The 20,025-nt window shown below is 38.5% G+C and overlaps 1 protein-coding gene across 11 annotated transcripts in view; it reads right to left on the bottom strand.

Moving 5' to 3' along the window:
• Nucleotides 1–485: 485 nt before the first annotated feature.
• The window catches only part of dip2ca (disco-interacting protein 2 homolog Ca), a 190,742-nt gene continuing 171,202 nt past the window's right edge, over nt 486–20,025 (bottom strand). For 7 of the 11 annotated variants that reach the window (XM_049463090.1, XM_022681072.2, XM_022681074.2 and 4 more), the window contains 9 exons: nt 19,113–19,281; nt 15,816–15,986; nt 11,492–11,518; nt 7,513–7,574; nt 5,513–5,570; nt 5,317–5,391; nt 4,386–4,560; nt 4,139–4,262; nt 486–3,005 (listed from right to left, as the gene is read on the bottom strand). In XM_049463090.1, coding sequence (XP_049319047.1) covers nt 2,753–3,005; nt 4,139–4,262; nt 4,386–4,560; nt 5,317–5,391; nt 5,513–5,570; nt 7,513–7,574; nt 11,492–11,518; nt 15,816–15,986; nt 19,113–19,281 — 1,114 coding nt within the window. In that variant the 3' untranslated portion in view covers nt 486–2,752. The remainder of the gene's footprint in view (nt 3,006–4,138; nt 4,263–4,385; nt 4,561–5,316; nt 5,392–5,512; nt 5,571–7,512; nt 7,575–11,491; nt 11,519–15,815; nt 15,987–19,112; nt 19,282–20,025) is intronic. The other 4 variants (XM_022681076.2, XM_022681079.2, XM_022681098.2 and 1 more) reach the window with 1 other exon arrangement.

Here is a 20,025-nt window from a genome sequence, read left to right as displayed (position 1 = left end):
ACTGATTTTATGATATATAAAATATTTTTTTTTATATCAAATCAATCAAGTCAAGAGGCTAAGTGTTTAAAATATGTATGAGTTAATTATATGATAGGTATTTTTCTTTCAAACTAGTCTCAAATTGCCTCAAATTTGGTATTGACGCCCACTATAGTTTTACATAAATAATTATGTTTTAACTGTTTTACTCAGTTGTCCTCAGAAATCCATACTTTTTTTCTGCCTCAAAACAAATCATGCAGACTACACTGCAAATCCTTCAGACAAAACCTTGTTGTTTAATTACTATTGTGCATTAAACCTCACTGGCCTGGGACTCGAGGACCCTGTACATCACTGATAGTGGCTTTATTTATTTATTTATTTATTTATTTTGTTTCTTTTTGAAGCCAATGCAAACTTAACAATGACAATTTTACCAATCAAAGCACTTTATTGCACCATATCTTGTGAAGGTAGGCCAAAGCAGGCTTCTATAAAAGTGTTATTTAATACTTTTAATTATGTGTACAAAACAGAATTTCAAACACACCTGCACCATACAAAATAATTGTTTTTTTTGTTTGTTTGTTTTTTCTGTAACCAACAATATTTACACACACCATGCAGACCCTCTCACGTAGTAAGTCTAAGATTTCCAACAAAAGAGGGAAGGAACGTCACAGGTTGAAAGTTATGTGCACATTTTTTTCTCTCTTCCAAATGGGGAAAACATTTTTCCATTTTTTTTTTTTACTTTCCGTATGGGAATGACAACACTAATGCTTTCGAGTACATACATTAAGACCTCTTTCCTTCTTTAAAAAAAAAAAAACTAAACAAAAACAAACGTAAAAAAAGAAAGATTTGCATTGTCACTCTGAAGAAGTGTAAACTTGGTTCCCATACACAGTACAAACTTTAAATACACTTACGCAAAAAAGGTCCAGATTATCGGTACTGGGGACGGCTGGACAGCACTGATATGATCCGCACCTTGAGATTAGCTACTCCACGCTGGACAATGCAACCCTAAACAGTGTAATGCAGCAATAAGGCAGGAAAACTTTAAATGACTGCTATTTTTACAGTTTACAAATTTTTTTTAAGAAAAAAAGCACTAATGAGCCAATCGTGATGTCGTTATGTAAGGTACAAGTGAATATTTGTTTGCTTTTTTATTATTATTATTATTATTAATGCTCAACATTGATCAGCTGCTGTGTAATTGTCGCCTGCTCGTGTGTCAGGATTGTATATTGCATAAACCTGCACTTCCTTGGCTGTACGATTTGCCAGTTCGTTATGAGAGTCAGTAGACTGGTGCAGGAACACAGCGGAACAGGCGGGGTTACGAGGTTAACTCTCACGCAATCTTACCATAAACAGAGCGGCAGCTCTCTCTCTCTCGGGTCCCTGGTTCTTTTCTTACTGGTGGTGATTGTGAGCAAAAGCACTGATTGGTATGCAACTGCTGTATTAACCTGTAATAAATAAATGATTGCAGAAATGAAATTTTGCGTAAAGAAAAAAAACAAAGAAGGACGCGAAAAGCAAAATGAGCGCAAAATACCGAACAACGTTAGAAGTTGTGCAGCAGTTCTGCCAAAGGTGTGACACTGTGTGTAAACAGAGCTCCAGGCACATGGTAAGAATTATTTTCCTAAGGGCGTTAAACACGATGCATCCCTCCAATTAAAAAAAAGATGTTTCGCCTCTCTCTCGCCTCTCGCGCTCACGGTGATGCTTTTTTTTATTATTCGCGCTTTCACTGGTGTGCGTGTTCAACGTTCATCAGACATCAGCCTACAAACAGACACCATGCAAGTGGCAAGTACTGCATCGGAAACTTTTCATTGGTGACTCCTAGATCGTATTTTAATATATATTTATATAGAGATTTATTTATTTATATATTTATATATCATTTGTATATTTATATTTTTACATATACTTGATGTGATTCTACTCACTCAAGATGATACAATGCTTTTGTTGTTTTTTTTTTATATTAGCAATATTATTTAATGAGGAAAACATTTCCAAATGTCTTCTCTCACACACTTCTAAAAAGAACAAAATAAATAATAACTATTTTCTGTACATAATTACACAATATCAGCTCGACTTTTGTGTTTACCTTCAGCTTTGTACAATGATATTAAACATGTAATCGAGAAAGCAGGGGATCGTTTTCTTTCGCATCCTGCTGGAGGGACATTTACAAAGGTCAAAAAATAAAAAAGAAAGAAACGTAAACTGGCAAAATGCTGGAGGACGGCTGCAATTATACATAAAAATGTAGCAATCGGTTTTGTACCTCTGTTAAATGATCGGACGGAAAAAAGTGTCCTGCATCGTTTCTAATATGCGTAACGCTTTTCAACAGTAAACCGAAAATACACAGTTTCGCCACAGTATGTAGACACTTCAGAATCCTTCGCTCATGTAGGGTCATGACTTAAAATGAGCAACGCTGCGATACCGTACATGAAAACAAAGCAACACACTCGTAAAAAGCCAAATATCCAAACGAGCAAAAGCAGCAGGAGCTCTCCTCTTCCTCCCTCATCCTGGAGAAAGACAGTCTCTTCCTTTCCTCCAGAATGAAGCGCTTCAGGTCTCTGTCTCTCAGAGGAATCACGTTTTTTACTCAGGAATTCTCCCTCTGTCTGTTTTCTCTCTCTTCATTAAGAGGACTCAGTCAGTCATTAGCAATCAGCATACACACAAATAAGCACACACACACACACACACACACACACTGGGGCTACATATTATAGGCCACGTAGATGGGGTCCAGCTGGTCGGCGAGGAAACCGTCTCGCAGATGCATTCTCTGCTTCTCCCCGCGGGAGTTGATGGGAATAACGCCGACGTCCACCACCACCACCACGCCCACGATCAAGTAATGCTCCTCCAACACTGCGTTGGTCACCAACGGCACCAGATCCAGAGCCTCCTGCTCCGAGCCCTCCAGCTCCACCACCACCACCAGCAGGTTAGTCCAAGGGAACACCGCGCTGCAGGAATCAAACACACACATGCACACTCAGTAAAGCCTCTTCTTTCATTTCTGGAAAAAACTGAACTCTTTGTTTCAGCTTAACTTCTGAGACTCATTTCTAGTAGTATTTCATGATGAAAATAACCATTTCTTTGCAAAATCATAAAAAATCTGATGATATTGAAATTTAACAATCATTAGTAATTACCAGATCTTGTTTTGAGCTTTAAATCAGCACAATCTTGCCTTGGAAATCTGACCCTATCCAACAACATGCTGATTTCGGACTTTAAGAATGTCTGTAAGTTTATGTAGAAAGTCTAAGTACAGTATATTATTCCCATACTTGTACATAACCTTTTTTCTCTAGATGTATTTATATACAGGTGTTGGACAATGAAACTGAAACATCTGGTTTTAGACCACAATAATTTATTGTGGTGACGGACAGTTCTGATGGAAACAGGAGAGTTGAGGTGCACATTGAATTCTGTCGTGATTTGAGCAGCCGTGGTTTTATGTTTTTTGGATACAATCCGGGTTAGCCCCCGAACATCCCTTTCAAACAACTTCCTCATGTGTCCACAGTTAATCCTATTGGATGTGGTTCGTTCTTCTTGGTGGTATGCTGACATTACCCTGGATACCGTGGCTCTTGATACATCACACAAGACTTGCTGTCTTGGTCACAGATGTGCCAGCAAGACGTGCACCAACAATTTGTCCTCTTTTGAACTCTGGTATGTCACCCATAATTTTGTGTGCATTGCAATATTTTGAGCAAAACTGTGCTCTTACCCTGCTAATAGAACCTTTACACTCTGCTCTTACTGGTGCAATGTGCAATTAATGAAGATTGGCCACCAGGCTGTTCCAATTTAGCCATGAATCCTCCCACACTAAAATGACAAGTGTTTCAGTTTCATTGTTCAACCCCTGTATATAATAAAAAACACAACTTCCAAAAAAAAGACTGTTACAGGTGTTTTGATTTGAAATTAAATTTAGGTTGTACTTGTCTAATTTGTTTCATCCAATGTAATACTTATTTGGAACATTCTTGTTTATTTTCTCATGTGTAGGTGTCACAATACTTTTTAAACAGCTTGTTGCTTTAAAATGTCTCTGTAAGTGACGGTCAGTACGTACCACTCCATGATGCTCTTGTGTGCCCGGATGACGGAGGTCTCAATGTCGATGGGGTGGTATCTCATCCCCCTCAGCTCCATTGCCTCATCCAGAGCCCCAACCACATACAGCGCATCATGCCTCTCTGTAAACACGTCACACAGGAATTATAAATATTCATAAGGATATATTCTAATGATATATATTTATTCACTGTCGCACAGAATCCTTAGATTTTTAATGCCAACAACACAAGCTGAAGAATTACCTCCACTGGCGTCGGTCAGCTCAGTCCGGCGCAGGAACCCCAGGTATCCAGTACGCGCCCACACAGTCTGCGTGTCTCCAAAGCTCAGGCGGGAGTTAAAGTGATCAGACTGCAGAGCCTCGTCTCCGTACACGGTGAAGTAACCGCTGCCGTTATGACCACTGTGCACCCAGATCTACAGCCAGAGAAAAAAAACTTAGAGGCAATGTGATTGTGGCCTGCTGGAACCACTCTTAGATTTTTAGACTAGCTGTCAAGATGTCAGTGACCTTATGCAAAATGAAAAATGTGCTTAGGTTTTTGCACAGTACTTCATACTATATCTAACAAAACTGCAAATGTCATGAAAAACTACTTATTTATTAACACTGTTAAAGTTTGATCTTTGATAGAGATCAGATAGAAGAAAGGAGGCATAAAGGAGGTTGTGAACAAATTGAGATTTTAATTTATTTATTTTTTTCTTCCCTCACATTTTTCTCCAAATTTATCTGACCAAATTGCCCTACCCATTCAGCTGCTATTCAGTTGTATATCCCCTAAAACTAGTGATGCCCCAACACCAGGAGGGTGAAGACTAGCACATGCCTCCTCCGACACATGTGAAGTCAGACTCCGCCTCTTTTTGAACTGCTCAGTATCCAGCGCACTTGGAGGAAAGTGCAGCGACTCCACACTACACAGATACACAGATGCCTTGTGCTGATCGCCATCTCCCTTTGGAGTGATGAGGGGAAAAAGCACCATCTACCCACCCAGAAAGAGCAAGGCCAATTGTGCTCTCTCAGAGCTTCGGCAGCTAATGGCAAGCTGCATGACCAGGATTCGAACCAGCGATTTCCTGATCATAGTGGCAGCGCTTTACACTGCTGGAGCACTCGGAGCCCCCTTTAGATTTGTCTTGTTATTAAGTGTTAAAACTGTTAAATACCTCGCCAAGATGAGAATCTCCTAAAGGACCCTTGGTCTCTGGATTAGCGATGATGATTCTTACTCCGGGTAAAATCTGAAGAATATAAGAATTATTTTAGTATGAGATTTTCAGACAAGGTCAAATAGAAAAGCCTCTTATCTAAAAAAAAAAACACCGTAAAACAAAAAAAAGAAGATAAAGAGCCCACTGATACCTTTCCAGACTCCATTAAGGGCAGGCTGTGCGGAGAGCCTCGCTCGACCAGCCGCACTCTGAAAAGAAAAACACAATTCAAATCATAAACAGCGTCAATAATCTATAATATATAATCTAATCTATAATCTCTAATATTAGACATTAATATTAAACATTCCTCAGAGAAGAAAAGTGGTGATTTTGTTCCTGATTTTAAACAATACAGAGCTGAAGTGTTTATATTAGTTCACTGATGCCCACTGCTTGGAAATGTGTCTGCAGTTATTGTCCCATATTAGGCAGCCTTGCCAGTAAACTGTAATTAGAGTTGTGACTAAGCAGCCACAGCCTGCAATATCCCGTCCAATTAAAGACAACAAAAGAATCTGTCAGTGCAGCAGCCGTGTCCTCACAACACACGCTTTAAATAACTCCTTCAGTTTATGGAGAACGCTGTAAAGATGATGAACGAGGGCAGGAGAACAGTACTGAGTCACTGCTGCTTTCACAGCTCTGCTGTTTCCCTCAGACGGCCACTGTACCTTAAAGCTGCCCTACAGTACTAAACTATTTACCTCGCTGAGTAATAGTGCTCAATACTCACTGTTCAGTACTGATGGAAGATGCATATTGTGAACCTTAGACACTGTCGTCTCATCACTGAATAGATAGTCTGACAACCAAAACAGTGGTGCAAGGCCGCATCCAAACATATACAGATATTTAAAAATAAAAAAAACATTTTCAACTGTTCAATCAAAACTAATCAATCTTCAAAAGCAGTATTTTTTCTGTCTTTTTCTTTTAAAATGACTTTTGTTCAGAAAATGAGAAATGGCTGAAATAACAAAAAAAGATGCAGAGCTTTCAGACCTCAAATAATGGAAATAAAACAAGTTCATATTCATGAAGTTGTAAGAGTTCAGAAATCAATATTTGGTTTTTATGCATCTTGGCCTGTTCTCCTCCACCAGTCTTACACACTGATATTGGATAACTTTATGCCACTCCTGGTGCAAAGATTCAAGCAGTTCAGCTTGGTTTGATGGCTTGTGATCATCTGTCTTTCTTGTGATTATATTCCAGAGGTTTTCTATTTGGTAAAATCAAAGAAATTCATAATTTTCAAGTGTTCTCTTATTATTTTCAAGAGCTGTAAGTTGCTAAAGTCACAAAATATGCCTGTCAGTCTGCCTGCCTGCCTGTCTGTCTGTCTGTCAGCCTGTCTGTTTGCCTGCCTGCCTGTCTGTATGTCTGTTTGCCTGCCTGTCTGCCCGCCTGAGTGTCTATCTGTCTGGCTGTCTATCTGTCTGTCTGTCTGCCTCCCTAGAGTTAACAGAAATCTAAAAAAATGTTTGTTCCTGTTTAACATCATATCTACAGTACAGACTGAGTTTAGATGAGCTGGATGGAGATGCTCTGTCTATCTATGTGATTGTTGTCAGAAAGTAACACTTAATTGAAAGGCTTTTCATGAAAACTGACACTCGCCTTTTAACAGTATATACACCAATAATAGTGAACTGTCAAAACACTCACTGAGATTCAATGACATTAAAATCGACAAAAAATCCTCTTTATGAAAACTGACACTTGTTACAATGAGCCTTTGTTTATTACTGTTCATGCTGGAGTTCTATTAACACTAAAACACTGCATTACAGCTTATTGTCGGGGTATCTGCGGATATGGGGGAATTAAACTGAAAACTTTTGATATCACACAGAGACTAAATTAAGATCACTTTCCCAATAACAAAACTGCAAAAAAGCACACAACACCTATATTCATTTTACAGTCCTTATAGTGAATGTGTGATTATTATATTTTCAACCAATATGTCAGAAATAAATGAACAGTTTACAAACACATAAATGGAAATGTTAGAGAGCCTGGTGCAGAACTGGATTTCAAGTTTAAAGGTTTTGGTTACACTGATTGTTGTAATACCTAACTGCATCATTTCTTAAAAATGTGTTGTGCTGATTCAGAATGAGAGTGTGATGCTGAATCACCTACCTGTCGTGTCTGAGGGCTCTCATATCCACATACACAGTAGTTGGGTCTGGTCCAGAGGTGCCCTACAACCAGCAGGAGAAACGTTAGCACCCCTGGCAGCTACAAGATTACACTTCTTAAAATCAATGCTTTGCTGAGTGCAGCAAGAACCTAACACGTTTCTCCTCAAGAACAAAAAGCATGTAGTAAACTTCAGTTAGTAAATCAGTTCCTAAAATGAAAAAAACAAAAAAACTGAAAACAGAACACAAATGCACATAAAAAACTGAGTTTTTAAACAGAGCAAAGCAGCCAAAATTCAAGCAGAAAAATCCCATCTCAAAACCATCACCCAAACATGAGTCTAAAGAGAAAAGTGTATAAAGCTAAGAGAAAGCTAGAGCTGTGATTGGCAGGGCGTGTGTGTGTGTGTGTGTGTGTGTGTGTACAAGAGGAAGAGAACAGAAGTGTTGTGGAGACAGACAGACAGGTCTTCCAGAACTGTGATAACGTTCTTCAGTCTGATCACTGACCCTCACACCCGTCACTTATTGCTCACCGACTGATGACCTGCTATTAAGGCCCAGCAGATTATATATTTTTTTTATCTAATAACTGATATATATTTCCAAAACTGATAGTCACACCTGATCATGTTTTTTTATGCAATATATATATTGAACTGGTAAAATAAGCAAATGAGCAAAAAAAAAAAAAAAACATAAGTAATTAAGTCATTCAGTATGATTTGATATCAATACTTTCTAACTAGAATTTCTTTAGTGGTAGTAAAAGGATAATGGATTTATTCAAATACAAAGTTCATTTTTTACAGTTTTGAAGTTGAATACATTCTACAATATTAAAATCATAAGGTTACACGGTTTATTAAAATATGTAAATTAATTGTTTTAAAATCTTTTTTGTACCCAAAAATGTAACAAAGGTAATAACTATTTCTATACTAATACACAAAATAGCTTTAGTTATACTGATATAACAGTTTAGAATATAGTTTAGATTTGTAGCAAAATATGTGGCTGAAGAAACTACATTTTAAATAAGGGTAACACTCTAGCTTCAGGGGTGTTTTTTTTCTAAAAGTTAACTTTATAACAGACATTTTTTTCTTAAAAAACAGAGAAGTACAACAAACTGCTACTAGTAATAAGAGCACTCCTCTTCATAATATTTTAAGACTCCAAAACACAACATATGTTGACAAAGGAGTGCTCCCATGAAGCTTAGGGGTTTGTTTGGGATTTAGTTTTACTTTTAGTAGTACTTTTGTTAAGATTGGCGTGTTTGTGTTGTTTACCGCTGTAATAGATAATTGGTGTGGTTGTTCTTGGCTGGATGTTTTTGGGGAGAACCAGGTGTGCTTATGGGTGGTTTATGGTGGCTTTTACCTGTGATTAAAAGGTCCCTAAAAGCAGTACCTGTTCCTTATTTTGACTGATCTGTAACCAAGTCTGACTTTGCTGTAAAATACATTTCTCTAAAATGTGTGTGCGTGTGTTTCTCACCACACTACACTAGTCTGAATGATTTGTTTATATCTTAAGTATTTTATTCACTACATTTATTAGTTTCATCTTACAGTAGTTCTGGCCTTTATAAATCATTACTGGACTTCAGTAAATCAGTACCTGTGTTGGTCACAAAATGTTCATGTTTTTTTTCATATTTACTACTACCCTACACATGTACTGTTGAGTTTTGAGGTTTGAATTGAGAGGTTTATCAGGCAGCAAAGAAGCCCCATTTCCATTCGACCAAAAGCCGTGACAGAATCCCGCCCCCTTATCCACTCCCAGAGAGCAGAAATCACTGGAGCATGCACCTTCAAACTCAGCTAACCCAGCCCAAACCACCCACACACTCCCCGTCTAACACACACACACACACACTCACAGCACTACACCTCACCTCACCCAGTGGGCCACAGGCCAGCAGGGGGCACCCTCCGTATGAATGCAGAGACTGTAGCAGACTATATTCTGTTCAGGCCAGGCTGTCTCCATCAAAGCCTGGTTTCAGGTCACTGGCTCCATATGAACTGACTACATTTGGGCTCGTTTTCATCCCACGTGTCTCTTTCTACCTTTTTTTTTTAAGATTGTGAAGTTAATGGTTCACAGTTGGCAGATTTTTCAGCTGCTCTAAGATTTTAGAGGTCAGTTGTGGACAGTAAAACAGTGAACTCATGCTCCACCATGTGGCTGTCTTCATGTATCGGAGGAGGCATGTGCTAGTCTTCACCCTCCTGGTGTTGGGGCATCACAAGTGATGAGGGAAGGCCTAATGAGTGGGTTAAGTAATTGGCCATTTAAAGAAAAAAAAAAAGATAAAAACTGTGGCTTTAAAACAGGCAAATTGACTTTCTCAGAGAAAAAGAGAAAAAAAATATATATATACAAATATAAAACTAAAAGGGTATCATCTTTAACCCTTGTGTCTGTGGGACCCGTTTTCATTTCTCATCAAATGATACTAAAAAAAAAAATTTCTAACTGAAACTCATTGGCATTGGCTCATTTTTTGTGAAAAACAAAACACATTTTTGATAAACACACACTGTACACCCACCCCCTACACATTTATATTACATAAAGTATGTTTGGCCAAGAGCTAATAAACATTGCTTCATTTGTAAATTTGAAACTAAACAAATATTCTACTCATATCTTGAGTTTAATTCATTTTCTTTTACATTTTATTAAAAAACTAATAAAAAAGAGTAGCACTTTTTGAAAGAAATGTAACATAAGAAAGGTAAAGGGCAAATATTAACCATGTAAGCTGTTTATATTGCTTGTAATTTAGGTGAAGCAAGCATGTGTAAAGCATTTTAATGTAAAATTGCTTAATTTTGCTGAATTAAATACAAGTAACAAAAATATGAACACCACACAAGGGTTAAACAAATCTGAAGGATACTCAGCAATATTTGGAGTTTTTACTATGGAAATTGTTATTAACTGTTGAAGAATAACAAGAAAGGGTGCTTTCTGTAGTTGACGGTAAGTCATTTCTTTTATAAAATGCCTATTGATAAGAGTAGGCAGTTTGATAATATACATTGACATGGTAAAAGTCATGAGACAACTGTATGTAAATCATCATGATCATGTGATCATGAAGTGTTACCTCAAAATACAGCTTGGGAACACCCATACTTGTATTTGTGGTGAGTTGTAAGATATAATTTTGAGAGTGATGATGAACACTGGTCAGTGTGCTCATGGCAAGGCAATGTGAACTATGCGAGTTTGAGTGATACTTTTATAGTGGGAGTCGAATGGATGGAACAACTTTTCATTTCTGAAGTTGTGAAGACATTTTACATTCCTTAGCCCAGAGTCAGGTGTGTACAGGTATTAAGTTGTAGAAGGCATTACCACCCACAGTGGACAGTGCCTGTTGGTAGTGATTGTGACCAGCGGCTTCTGGTCAGAATTGTTCAGTGGGACCTGGCCAAAGGCCAAATGTTCTGCTCATTGACATGTTGACGTGGCATGTCTAAAACCTGATCCCACCATTGACCCAAATAGTTGACTCTTCCATGATAAGCATTCAAATGCAGAAACAAAGTAACCAAAAAAAAAAGCAGGATGGTCCAACAAGCATGTGAAGGCAACAGATACTACTACTGCCAGCTATTTGACCTTTCATAGCCCATCTGCAGATCACCATGATGGGTAAAGAGGGTCCCACTGGGATTGGGGTTTGAACATCAGAGCTCTACATCCTTCTAAGGGTACTGGGATCAGCAGCCATAAGTCTATTAGTCCATTTAGCCAAGTAACCCTGCGATGCTCATGGAAACAGGTGGACATGTTAAAAATAAACACACCCATTCTTTCAGCCTGCCCACATGTTTCCGACCAATTAGCATAAAGCACGATGCACGGGGCGTCTCAAACTAGCAAAGCTAATGTCCCAAACCCACACCACACAACCAGCACGGGGGCAGCAAGGGAGCGTGGGGCTTCCCTACCTGATCAAGCTTCCCAAGCCTGTGAGGCTACAGCAGCCAGTGATGAGATGAGGAGGGGATGACAAAGATACAGAATGACAGGGATGAAAAACAGAGAGAAAAAAGTAGAAGAACAGGAAATGTGAGAGAAATGGTGGGAAAATGATAGGCAAGGGCAAAGAGACGAATAAAAGAAAAACAGGAGAAATGAATTGTGGGGAAAACACAAAAAAATCAGTGGAAAAGATAAAAAGTCAAAACCACATGCAAAAATGACAAGCAAAGAGATGACAAAATAAGGCAATGCACAGCTATTCTTTTATAATAATTCTCTGACTATACGATTTAAGGTTTTAATGGCTGTGTAATCTGCTTTTTCTGACACAAGATCAGAAGATAAAAGCCGAAACTTTTAAATACATTCACATAAATATATGAATAACTCCAACCTAAACCAATATTGGCTCCGTCTCAACACAAGATGAAAGTCAATTTCGCATGCCAAAATGAAATACACTGATTTGATTTTATTCTGATAGCTGCCTGGGAGATGAGCAACAACCTAAGCGCACTTAACCTGCCCCACAGCACTCTCAGCACCAACATAAGACGCACCGGGGCTCAAATCCTCTCTCCAGACTCTGAGCACTAATCCAGCTGTGTGGACAGAAGTGTAGAGCATGCGAAAACGTCAGGACGAGGATTACGGCCCGATCTCTACATCAGCTGCAGCACGCCCGGGACTGCATCAGATACCAAAGAGATACAGCAGGGCTAAAAATAACTGTTATTTCTGTAGTAGACGAATCATATGACAATTAATCATTTAACTCATCAAACGTACAAAAGTGTACCTTCTGCTATCAACTCTCACTTTTGACCCTTAACTTTACAGAAAGTGATCTCACGGCAGCATCCTATAAAGATGAAGCCAAAATCTGCTGACATGTTTTCGAGTCTAGAGAGAGTGGTAGAGAGGAAGACTTCTCATTCCCCAGCTTAGTCTCAGACTGCCTTCATTGAGATTTCAGTGCAGAAGAAAAGAAGGTTTTTCTAATGCATACCCAGTTTAAACAGAATGTTTTCTAATGTTTTAACAGTAAAGGTGCAGTTTTCACTAAAGCTCCATGTAATGAACAGAAAAGACATGATGCAGGTCCTGATCCAATGCTGTCAATCACTACATTCCTAATTGTAACCCCGCCTTTTTACAACATAGATAAAGTTTAAAAAGATACAGCTCTAGAAAAAAATAAGAGACCACTTCAGTTTCTGAATCAGTTTCTCTGATTTTGTTATTTATAAGTATATGTAAAATTAACATTGTTTTTTTTTTATTCTATAAACTATGGACAACAAATTCCAAATAAAAATATTGTCATTTAGAGCATTTATTTGCAGAAAATGAGAAATGGCTGAAATAAAAAAAAAGATTCAGAGCTTTCAGACCTGAAATTATGTTAAGAAAACAATATTCTATGAAATAACCCTGTTTTAATCACAGTTTTCATGCATCTTGGCATGTTCTCCTCCACCAGTCTTACACACTGCTTTTGGATAACTTTATTCAATTCCTGGTGCAAAAATTCAAGCAGTTCAGCTTGGTTTGCTGGCTTGTGATCATCCATCTTCCTCTTGATTATATTCCAGAGGTTTTCAATTTGGTAAAATCAAAGAAACTCAGCATTTATAAGTGGTCTCTTATTTTGTTCCAAAGCTGCATATGTTTAGAGTAAAATGTAAAATGTGTTAACTGAAGTTTAGTTCCTGTTGAGATTGGAGACTCTAGATGGACAAAGAGTTGTATCACTGAAACACATGATTAGGATGAGCACAATTATGCACCATACATCAATCTATCAAGTTAACTGCATTGTTAATGCATTGAAGGCATACAGTGCCCTCCATAATTATTGGCACCCCTGGTTAAGATGTGTTCTTTAGCTTCTCATAAATTGAGTTTTGTTCAAAATAATATAGGACCACGATGGGAAAAAAAAGTAAAGTCCAACCTTTAACTCAAGTAAATTTTAAGGGGGAAAAAAATCCCTGACTAAGAAATAATTATTCTTCATAAAATCACCTGTTCCACAATTATTGGCACCCCTAACAATTCTTAGGAAATAAATTTAATAAAAGTATTTCTGTCACTTCTACAGTAGTTTACGAAGTTGATCAGAGTATGTAGAAACATTTAATTAGTAATTCACAACTTCCTGTTTCCCTGGGGTATAAATATGACGTGACACAGAGGCCATTTATCTTCAACATGGGAAAGACAAAGGAACATACCATTCAAGTGAGGCAGATGTGTGTTGACCTTCACAAGTCAGGCAATGGCTACAAGAAAATCGCTACTCGCCTACACCTGTCCATATCTACTGTCAGAGGAATTATTAAGAAGTTTAAAACAACTGGAACAGTGGTAAACAAGCCTGGACGAGGACGCAAGTTTATTTTGCCACCACGCACAGTGAGGAGGATGATAAGAGAAATAAAAAGTTCTCCAAAGCTCACTGTTACAGAATTGCAACAAATGGTAGCTTCTTGGGGTCACAAAGTCTCCAAAACAACCATCAGGCGCTATCTACATGCCAACAAGCTGTTTGGGAGGCATGCACGGAAGAAACCATTTCTCACTCACAATCATAAACGCAAACGTTTGGAGTTTGCTAAGCGGTACTGGGACTTCAACTGGGACCGTGTGCTTTGGTCAGATGAAACAAAGATAGAGCTTTTTGGCAACAAATGCTCTAAGTGGGTCTGGCGTAACACAAGAGCTGAGTATGCAGAAAAGCACCTCATGCCCACTGTGAAATACGGCGGGGGATCAGTGATGCTGTGGGCCTGTTTCTCTTCTAAAGGCCCTGGGAACCTTGTTAGGGTGCATGGCATCATGAATGCTCTAAAATACCAGGACATTTTAAAACAAAATCTGCTGGCTTCTGCCCGAAAGCTGAAGATGGGTCGTCACTGGGCCTTTCAGCAAGATAATGACCCTAAACATGTGGCCAAATCTACACAGAAATGGTTCACCGCACACAGAATCAAGCTCCTCCCATGGCCATCTCAGTCCCCAGACCTCAACCCCATTGAAAACCTGTGGGGTGAGCTGAAGAGGAGAGTGCAGAGGAGAGGACCCAGGTCGTTGGATGATTTAGAGAGAATGTGCAAAGAGGAATGGTCAAAGATCCCTCTTTCTGTATTCTCCCATCTTGTGAAACATTACAGGAGAAGATTAGGTGCTGTTTTGTTGGCAAAAGGGGGTTGTACAAAGTATTAACATCAGGGGTGCTAATAATTGTGGCACACATGATTTGATGTTAAATAATTATTTCTTAATGTGGGATTTTTTTCCTACTGAATAAATTCACTTGAGTTAAAGGTTGTATTTTACTCTTTTTTTCCATCGTGGTCCTATATTATTTTGAACAAAACTCAATTTATGAGAAGCTAAAGAACACATCTTAACCAGGGGTGCCAATAATTATGGAGGGCACTGTATATGAAATTAAAAGAGTAGGGATGAAGCTGTTTTTTTATTTTCAACTGGTTATTTAACACTAAAAATCTAATAAAGTAGATTCCACTGGAGGGCAGTGATCACACTGCAGAATAACAATCATCCTGAGCCATGCAGTGAAGTGTTATGTAGAGCTATATCACATAGGAAGCTTTAAAGTACACGGCTTTCTGTGATCTGCTTCTGGATTTCATTTAATACAGTATTTGGAAGAATTCACACTGTACATGTTTTTGGACAAGACACAAAAAACATGTCCAATTGCACTCTGGTGGAGTGACTAGTGGCTCTACTCGTTTACAAACTGAAGTCATTACATTATCAAAAAGTATTTTTTGGTATTTTTAGTCTGTTCCTAAATGCTCAACAACAATACTACAATACTCCTGTTGCTTAGCAACAGAGAGAAACAAAGCCCAAAACAGCCTTAAAAATGCAGTAATCAATCTATTGCCTTAAGAAATAAAACCAGTGGCGGTGTGCTTTCAAAGAATTTGCAGAGTGAGCCTCCCCTTAGACAGATAATTGAGAAGCAGAATGATGTGCTAGAACCCATCTGGCAGTAGGTGGGAGATTATTTTTCAAATAATATTTCTACAGAGATGCTTTGCAAAATTCTAACATCAAATTCTAATTGATATTCCCAAATGCTCATCCCAGCTAGCTTTTTTAAAGTAAATTTATATTTTTTTACATTATAATTATTTTGTTACATTATATCAAACGTCTCTTTTGGCTTTGTTGATTAATCTCTGCAGCCGCACTCTAAAGCTGTGTCTGCTTCCTCTGATCTCAGCACTACAAGACGTGAAGTTCACCAACCTGCAGGCAGATGGCCAGGTTGACTCTGCAGCCGAAGGAGGTGCTGACGGCGCGCGGGTGCAGACCCAGGTCTTTAAAGAGTTTGGAGAAAGACTGAGTGAGAGCTATCCGGGGCCTCTCCTCCGCCACCACCACACACGTCCTCACACGGGACAGATCCAAGCCTCGAGACTGTAAACACACACACACACACACACACACAAACTGGGTCAAGGCAATTGTTTCAGCAGTCATAAAATCAATCTAGATTAAGAAACGCTATTTAATACTGCTTTGATGCTCTCACTCACGCCAACTTCTACCTTAAAAACGGCTGGAAAAATAATTGAATAGTAACCCCATATGGCATAAATTATAATTTTTTAGGAGTAAATGAGAACCACTGCTTTATGATGATTAATGTAACAAAAGTGGTCCACCAGCATAATGTTTCCTAAAAGCAACAAATATAAAAAATCACTTTTAGTAACTTTACAGCAAGAATATAAGAATATCTTGCACATATACATGTTTTTACATATTTTTGATTTATGATCCACTTGTACGTATCATTGTATTGTACGTAAATATGCCTCGTAATATTTTTGTATTCTAAATGCCTACAAAATAAGGTACAGTATGGAATGCTGTAATAACCAAAAATAAGTCTATTTGTGATTGTAAGTAGTTGTTGTTGTCTTTGTCATTTTTGACATTATTATAAATAAAAGAACAACTATTGTAGACCCTGTGCATGACATGTTGCGATGCTCTTTGCTATCATACACCCCGTCCACAGTTAAAACAGCGTCAGGGTTTGGGAATAAATCTACACTGATGGGCGTGGTGGTCTGGAAGTGTGTTCACGCACACGTATACTCGACTTTTAACTCAACAATAAACAGAATAAAGAATAAAATAACATTGCTGTTCCCTTTAATGAGCTGCTGGTGTATCTTCACAGCGTGAATGCACAGGTCAGTATCCTCTGCTGAGAAGCACCATTAAGATACGAACGCGCCAATGTCAGAGCGCACCTGCCTTTTAAAGGGAATGACTCCCAAAACACATCCATGATTAATTAGGAGAATTAGTTCATGTCTTTTGTGTGTTTTGAGCTGTGCAAGGCGTATTTTTTTGCGCCCTCACGATACCAAACACACACCGACACGCCCTTAATCCAGCTGCATGATCCACAATTAACTGGTGCTCTATAGATCACTAAAATATTGCCCAACATGTCTCAACTAAGACATCTTGGGCCCTATTTTATTGTCAACATAAATTGAACTAAATATATGGCCAATATAAATAAATAAATATGTGGCCAAACAACAATTACTCTAACTTGCATATTGTATATTATGTATATATTATAATGTTATAATTATAATTAGTTTTTTAATCCGAGTCTGGTTTCTCCCGTTTATCGATTGTCCGCAATCTTAATGAACTGCACGCTTCCCCTCTAGACGTCCCCAAAGTTAATGAAGTGCGCTGCTGCTTTAGACGAGAGTCAGTAACTATGGCAATCTCAGCGACTAAATCACAGTAAATAAAGCACATTTTACAAGGCAGGCTCGCCAGAAGGCACAGCCGGCCTTTTCTTTTTCCCCAGCCCAGCTGAGGCAGTAATTACACACACATTCACGCCCAGTGCAGGCACGCTCTCTGCCAGCTCTGAGCCGCACGATAAAAGCACTACAACATTACAACCAGCCCACTAGCACAGATATCCTTTATAAATATGGCTAATAAGATGTTTTCAGCAATAATTAGGTGCCAGTCGCTAATTAGGACTCAATAATGCAACAATCTAACTAATACAGGCATGGAATATGTGAGCGTTTTATTCATTAGGCAGTGATTAAAGAAAGAGTTTATGATATTTAATCTTGTATTGATATTTACTGCCTAAAAACATTAGTTGTTTCTTGATGTCTCTTGGAAAAATGTCTTGTAAATAGTGTTTATATTTCATCCAGATATGAGTATCATTTTTTCTCCTCCAGTTATATATTGGCCAACTAATCCTCATATCACACTGTAATTGCATTAACAGGAGAGAACAGTGATCCTAAGTATGAACATGAGAGTAATTTGTGCCTGAGGTTCTTCTTTTTCCCCACATCACATGATACTAACCAGTACAGTATATGTGACGCAACAGAACTGGCGGTTAGTGTTCTCCTCCAAGTGTGTTCAGCTGTCCAATGATGTTGTGTTAAAGGCAATTCAAAAAGAGGAGCATATACCCACATTATATTAGTACCACATAGCCTGCATTATCCCCATTCTAGAAAAAAACAGTTAACATATAGGCTTAAAGAGTCATTTATATTATTTTTCCCATATGAATTTGCATTCTTGATTAACAGTGCTACTGCTGAGCTCTGAAGGGGTGGGGACTTGTAGGGAAGGCTTATGTTGATTTTTGCAGTGTTTACACCAGTGTTTCTGAATTCTGGGCTTGGAGGCACCATGCCCTACACATTTTAGTGCTTTCCATTTTTTTTTTTACCACACCCACTGCCACTCTGACAGCACTCTTTAATTAGGTGATTGGTTAGATTGGGTGTGTTGGAAGAAACAAAAGCAATACATGTGCAGAGCAGTTTGCCAGGGTTGAGACAAACTTGTCTAAGCCCCCTTTAACATTTCATAATAACGTTTATTAATATATCGATAGTTAAGGAACAATAGCTAGTATTTTTAACATTAGAAGGAACTAAGATGTTGCTAACACACTGGCAACATGAACTGTAATTTTTAAACATTTGTCAGGCATAAATTTCTTATGAACTAGTCATTTATACATTTTCAAACTCTGATTAACTAATGCTTTGTGTATATCAACTTATCATTAGATATTTATTAGTTACTCGTCAAAAGTATATTAATTAAAGTTATTTTAAAGTGTTAAACATTTTTTTTACTTATAAATAAGAGAAGAGACATGATATTCAGTCAGATATAAAACTTCATAGTTTAACTGTTAATGTAGATGTGTTTTTTCCATCTTGCTATAACTGCTAAGTCATCCCACTGTGGCCAGCCCTAGTGGCACACAGCTCTTTAAAGTATATAATTATCTATATAATTATGTCTGGGTCTCCCAGCCACAAATAGCTATGGCATCACCAGAGATCTTTAAAGGGTAGGAGAAAACTTTGCTATTTGGAAGCACCTAATATGAACGTGGGTTGGTGTTTTTAAACTCTTCGCATATCCTAATGCTAAAATGCCTCAAACATTAACAATGCAAAGGTACACCATCATTTACGGCCCATATCACGTGGACCGATGAAGTAGCTGTACCTTAAGTGATTCGGTCTGCAGGCCCAGGCCCTTGGTGCACAGCTCCATGACTGAGTATGAACAGAAGGTGTCTCTGACACGGAACTGACTGACAGCCAGCAGCCAGAGCGCCGGGTTCACTTCCAGCTCCGACGGTGGGATCAGGATGGACTGGTGCCCTGAGTACACACTTCACACAGCAGAGAGAAAGCACACACTCAGTACAACAACGCACAAACGCAGCGAGAGCACAGAGCTGAAAGGAGGGGTGGGGCAGCGACTACAGAGAAGCATCCGGAAAGCACACTTCGCTCAAGCAAGACAGACGTGCTGAGTACACGCTTCACACTCGGGGAGTAGACGCAGCACAAAAAAGAGCCTGTTCCTCCCCAGCAGAAACGTACACGCAGCACAAATCCAGGATTTGCCTCGGGAGCATTCTCTGCAAACCAGTTCAATACTCCAATGTGAAAGGCAGCTAGCCACCTGCAGCGCTCTCGTAGGCTGTCACAATGCAGCCATTGTGCTGGACAGGATGAAGGATGTGGCATATAGATGTACAGAGGAAGAGTACCTCACTCTCTTTTATACCAGAAAAGTACAAAAAAATGTGATACAGCTGCATCAGTTATGAAATGATAGAAGTGATCAAAGCTTAAAACCTAATTCAAAATCCATTCAAATACAAAGTATGCTTAGATTTCTTTCTGTTAGAATCAATTTCATAAATAATCCAGAGAGCTTCTCTTTATGTAACATAAAATGAGAAATGTTATGATGCACTGAAGCTAAATGTGTAAATATTTAAATATAATATATTTACATACCGTATTTTTGAACTATAAGGCACACCAGATTATAAGGAGCATTTTATGCGACACTAGTAAGGAACGAGGGTGTCGCCATGTTTTCCTTCTAATTCTGCAAGTCTGTA

Source organism: Astyanax mexicanus, chromosome 1 (assembly GCF_023375975.1).
Source record: "Astyanax mexicanus isolate ESR-SI-001 chromosome 1, AstMex3_surface, whole genome shotgun sequence".
Taxonomy (NCBI): domain Eukaryota; kingdom Metazoa; phylum Chordata; class Actinopteri; order Characiformes; family Acestrorhamphidae; genus Astyanax; species Astyanax mexicanus.
Note: the sequence above shows the minus strand (reverse complement) of the source record. Positions and strands in the feature narration are given on the sequence as shown.